Genomic DNA, 4,530 nt, shown 5'->3' with positions numbered 1-4,530 from the left:
CGAACCGGAAAAAAAAAAAAAAAAAAAAAAAAAAAAAAAAAAAAAGGTAAGTCAACATGTTTACTGTCATTTTCACAGAAAATTCAGGCCCGTCTTTTTTATGTTAACAGCTAGGGTTCCGTTCAGTTTGACGATTGTAGTCTAAGAGTAAATTCACAGCACCCGTTTTGAAGTTGCGGTTCATGGTCTTCTTTGTCTTTCAGACTTTTTGTTTAAGTTCTTGGTTATTGGAAACGCAGGAACTGGCAAGTCGTGCTTGCTTCATCAGTTCATTGAAAAGAAATGTAAGTGACCTCCGATGGCTGTGCCCTCCCGCCTGTCTTCCGAGGCTCTCCTGAGATTTGCTCCCTGTAAATCTTCCCCATTTTTTTTTTCAGGGAAAAAAGGTCGTAGTTTAAAAGTATCCGCCTGTCTTCCGAGGCTCTCCTGAGATTTGCTCCCTGTAAATCTTCCCCATTTTTTTTTTTCAGGGAAAAAAGGTCGTAGTTTAAAAGTACGTTTAAATAACTTGGAAAGGTCATGTTATAAAACTCTTCATAATGCAATCGAGTTTACATGGTTAGCATTTCAGTTTCCAGGGGTCCACCACGGAGTCACTCACACGGTACGTTTTCCCAATGCTGAGAGATAATGGGACGTTGTAGGCAGCACAGGGGTCCTCTGGCAGGAATCCCATGTCCTGGCAGAGCAGCCAGAGAAGCTCTAGGTGTACGTTCTGGGTAAAGTAACAGCGTTTGGTCCTCATGATGGCCTTGGATTGTAGCAAAGGAGTTCCAGTCCTCGGTTCTGTTTGGCAGGCCAGGAACAGAGGTGCAGGGCGGTTGGAGTGGGCTCTTGGGCACAGGCTGGCAGGCGCTTGACCGCAGAGCCAGTCGCTTGCCATGGACCCGCACTGTTCTGGTAAAGGAGGTTGAATTTTTTCTTCCAAATTGTGGGAGGCCTGGCAAGATTGTAGAAGACTGTAGGTTTGAAAGGCCCTTAAAATAAGCAGTGAATTTATAATAATGGAAAGAATTGTGGAGAGTGACCTGTCTGTTTAGTGGCAGTTGGTGTGAAGGCTCAAAAACAGAATGAATTTGGTTTAATGAAGTGTGCCGTAGGCCAGTACGCATGAGATCCCCCAGACGGTGTTGAAGGGGAGAGAGGCCACATGGGGCGTCTTGGTGGAGAGTTCTCAGGATACATAAATTCTAGAAATCTATTCTGCTCACACGTTCATCAACCCAGAGCTTGCTGGAGCCTCTGTTTGGGGACATGGACCCAGCGGGTCAGTCACACCCCGTCCTTACTGAATTTCACAAGTATTCATTCTCTGGTCATCCGAGTTTATTTACAAGTTGCTGAGACTTTGCTTTGTAGGGTCTCAGAAAGGACCCCCAGAGGATGATGCTGGGCCAAGTGCCCAGCCCTGTCCCCCTTCTCTCTTCCAAGGAGAACTCCCTGGAGGGTCCTCCAGCTCCTCGTGACGTGGTGATGAGAGGGCTTCACCTTGCTTCTCCCATGGCCGAGTTGTATCAGTGGCCTCTGCCAGTCGTCACCCTGTGAGGGCCTCCCCCCTGCAGCTCACTTCCAGCCCGGTTCCCCCACGAGTTCTGCACCATCTGTGCCCGAGACAGACCGGCCTAGTCAGCACCACCTTGTACCCCCACCCCAGGAAGCTGTAAATACACTTGCCCTGCAGCACCCCTTGCTCTGGAACAATTGGATTTTGTTCTATAGTAATAAAATACACTCTAGTCAGCGGCCCATATAGCCTTGATACTTGATTTTAGTACATCCTGTCATCGTCACAGAAATTTTCTTTTACGGGCAGTGTCGTCCAGTTGAGTGTAGCAGAACGCTTACTTTGTCAGTCTCCTGCCCGTTCAGACAGAAGTACTGATTTCTCCCACAAATTAATTCCAAGGTATTGCTGTGCAATGCTGAAATTCATGAAAGCCTAACCCCTGCAACATGCACAGGGTTTTGTTTTCTGCTTTGTTTTTTATTTTTAGTTCAGTTGTTTGCAACTTTTCCCTTTGTCTTTGGTGTCTGTCATGTTGCCTTCGTGGGCCACAGTGTTTTTCCTTTTCCTTTTATTTCTTTAGAAATTTATCTGTCCGAATAGGTGAAACTAGGACCACCTCATTATTTACCTAGTTCCCAGCCTGTCGCTGGACATTAAGCCCTTCAGGGTGGCACGGTGGTATTTAGATGGCCCATCTGTGACCACCCCAGCAGTGGACAGTCGGGTATGGATCTGATGTGGGGTGGCTGCCTCCGAGCCTGGGCTGCAAAGGGCGTGGTTTGTTTATGGGTTTTGAGAAAAAGATTTATTGTCTCTTCAAGAAGAGGGGCTGTGTTTATTCTGTTCAGAACAGTGAATGCTTCTTATCAGCCAATGGTTGGAGGAAGGAACGGCCAAAGTACATTACATTTTCCATTGACGTAACCCTTGATTTAGTGTGACTTGTTTAAAGCTATAACCCTACTACCTTAATGCTCTATAATTAAATAGCTTGCTTTTCTTTTTCTTTTTTAGTCAAAGATGACTCAAATCATACGATAGGCGTGGAATTTGGTTCAAAGATCATAAATGTTGGCGGTAAATATGTGAAGTTACAGATATGGGATACAGCAGGACAAGAACGATTCAGGTAGCTTTTTCTCTAATTTAATAACGTATTTTAAAATTGGATTTGAAATAATTAATCATGTTCTCTCAACCTTCCTTGCACCAATTTCAGAAAATTCACCTCTGGACAGCTAAAATTGCGCTCGGCTCCACACAGCGCTGATCTGCTGTGGAATCCACTAGAAGCCTGAGCCAGTGCTTTGTAACCTCGAAGCCGACAGCCACGGGAGGGCGGGAATGTGTACTCTACAGCACACTTTTAGATTAAAGTCAAGGCTAAGGAATAGCACAAACAATCACACAGCGCTGATCTGCTGTGGAATCCACTAGAAGCCTGAGCCAGTGCTTTGTAACCTCGAGGCCGACAGCCACGGGAGGGCGGGAATGTGTACTCTACAGCACACTTTTAGATTAAAGTCAAGGCTAAGGAATAGCACAAACAATTTTTTTTATATTTCCCTTTTAAAGAAGAATTTTTTAAAACCTCTTGTGAGGGTTCGGTTTTGTTTTACATTAACTAGAGCACGTTCTGATGGCTGATACACATTCCCCAAAGTGTTCACTCCTCCGCAAGTTTATCACAATAAAGTCTCAACTGAAGCTCAGAGCAAGGACTTGAGATCACTGCAAATGCATTACATGTTCAGTATTCTGTGACTGCTAAAGCAAGGAAGCGGATTAATATCTTCGTTGTGCTTCTTGCACAGACGTACAAAGTCAGAACAGAACAGCCATTTATCATGTCAAAATTCAATGAAATAAAACCCACGCCCACTGCAGACATTTCATTTAATTAAAGTTGGGTACGTATTGCACACAAAAGGTCAGTAATTGCGTAGAAAACACTAACCATCTTCAATCACCGCTGTTCTCCTGCAAGCACTGAATACACGCGGTGAATTTAATCAGACGTGTGTCTGCTCCGTCTCAGACCCCACTGCCATGACTAGGGAGTGGCTGACACAGCATAAACTCCAGAAGGCCAGGATCGGGAGCCTGCGTGGTGATGACCACGTGATTTCAGAGTGGAGTTAAAGACGGGACGTGCCTGGCTGGGGGGTGGAGGAGCGTCAGCTCTGCGGGAGGCAGGGTGGAGAGTCTGTTGTGCAGGGCACCCGGTCCCCTCTCTGAGATCAAATAGGATCTAGACTCTAGGTCGTGAGGCACAGCAGAAGTCAGGGTGTGTGTGAGACGGATCAGATCGGATGCAGAGATGGACAGGAAGGAGCCGAGGATAAGGGCGGAGAGGATTTGCCTTAGACATTGGATGTGGACCTGGACGGTGGGGGCTGAAGAGGGGCTCTGCCTTGTAAATGTCCCACCTGATGCATGTTAGGCAGCTCCGCAGGGATGGGGGCAGCAGTTGGGTCTTACAGAGGCATTCTGAGCTGGAGAGAAAACGGGTCGAACGTTAATGGAATAGGGAACGCAGGACCCAGCTCTGAGGAAGGGCAGCCCAGCAGGGTGGATTTGGAATGATTTGGCAGGAGAAGACAGACAGGGAGGAAGATGGGGGACAGAGTGGGGATGAGGGGACTGGACAATCTGTCTAGGGGTGTAGAAGAGAGAGGAACACAGTGAGACCTTTTGGTTTTGTTCTCTAAGACGGGAGGTACCAGAGCAAATTCTGTTTTGCTAATGGACAAATCAAGCAAAGGGGAGAGGTCAAAAGGCAGGGGAAGTGAGCGTGGAGAAGGTGAGGGCAGGGGTGGTGAGCATGGGGGAGCAGGTGAGAGCTGGGGAGATGAGGGCAGGGGAGGTGAGGGCAGGGGAGGTAAGGGCAGGTGAGGTGAGGGCAGGGAAGCTGAGGGCATGGGAGCTGAGGGCGGGGGAGGTGACCATAGGGGAGGTGAGGGCAGGGAGGTGAGCATGGGGGAGCAGGTGAGGGCAGGGGAGGTGAGCATGGAGGAACAGGT

At 47.7% G+C, this 4,530-nt stretch overlaps 1 protein-coding gene across 1 annotated transcript in view; it reads left to right on the top strand.

The window, feature by feature from the left end:
• RAB4A (RAB4A, member RAS oncogene family) overlaps positions 1-4,530 on the top strand; it is a 33,692-nt gene that overhangs the window by 19,322 nt on the left and 9,840 nt on the right. Inside the window, exons 3-5 of the mRNA XM_008585191.1 lie at positions 204-284; positions 2,522-2,636; positions 2,727-2,799. Coding sequence (XP_008583413.1) covers positions 204-284; positions 2,522-2,636; positions 2,727-2,799 — 269 coding nt within the window. The remainder of the gene's footprint in view (positions 1-203; positions 285-2,521; positions 2,637-2,726; positions 2,800-4,530) is intronic.

Source organism: Galeopterus variegatus, unplaced genomic scaffold (genome assembly GCF_000696425.1).
Source record: "Galeopterus variegatus unplaced genomic scaffold, G_variegatus-3.0.2 Scaffold3485, whole genome shotgun sequence".
In the NCBI taxonomy this organism is placed as follows: Eukaryota; Metazoa; Chordata; class Mammalia; order Dermoptera; family Cynocephalidae; genus Galeopterus; species Galeopterus variegatus.
This window is presented reverse-complemented; position numbering and strand designations above follow the sequence as displayed.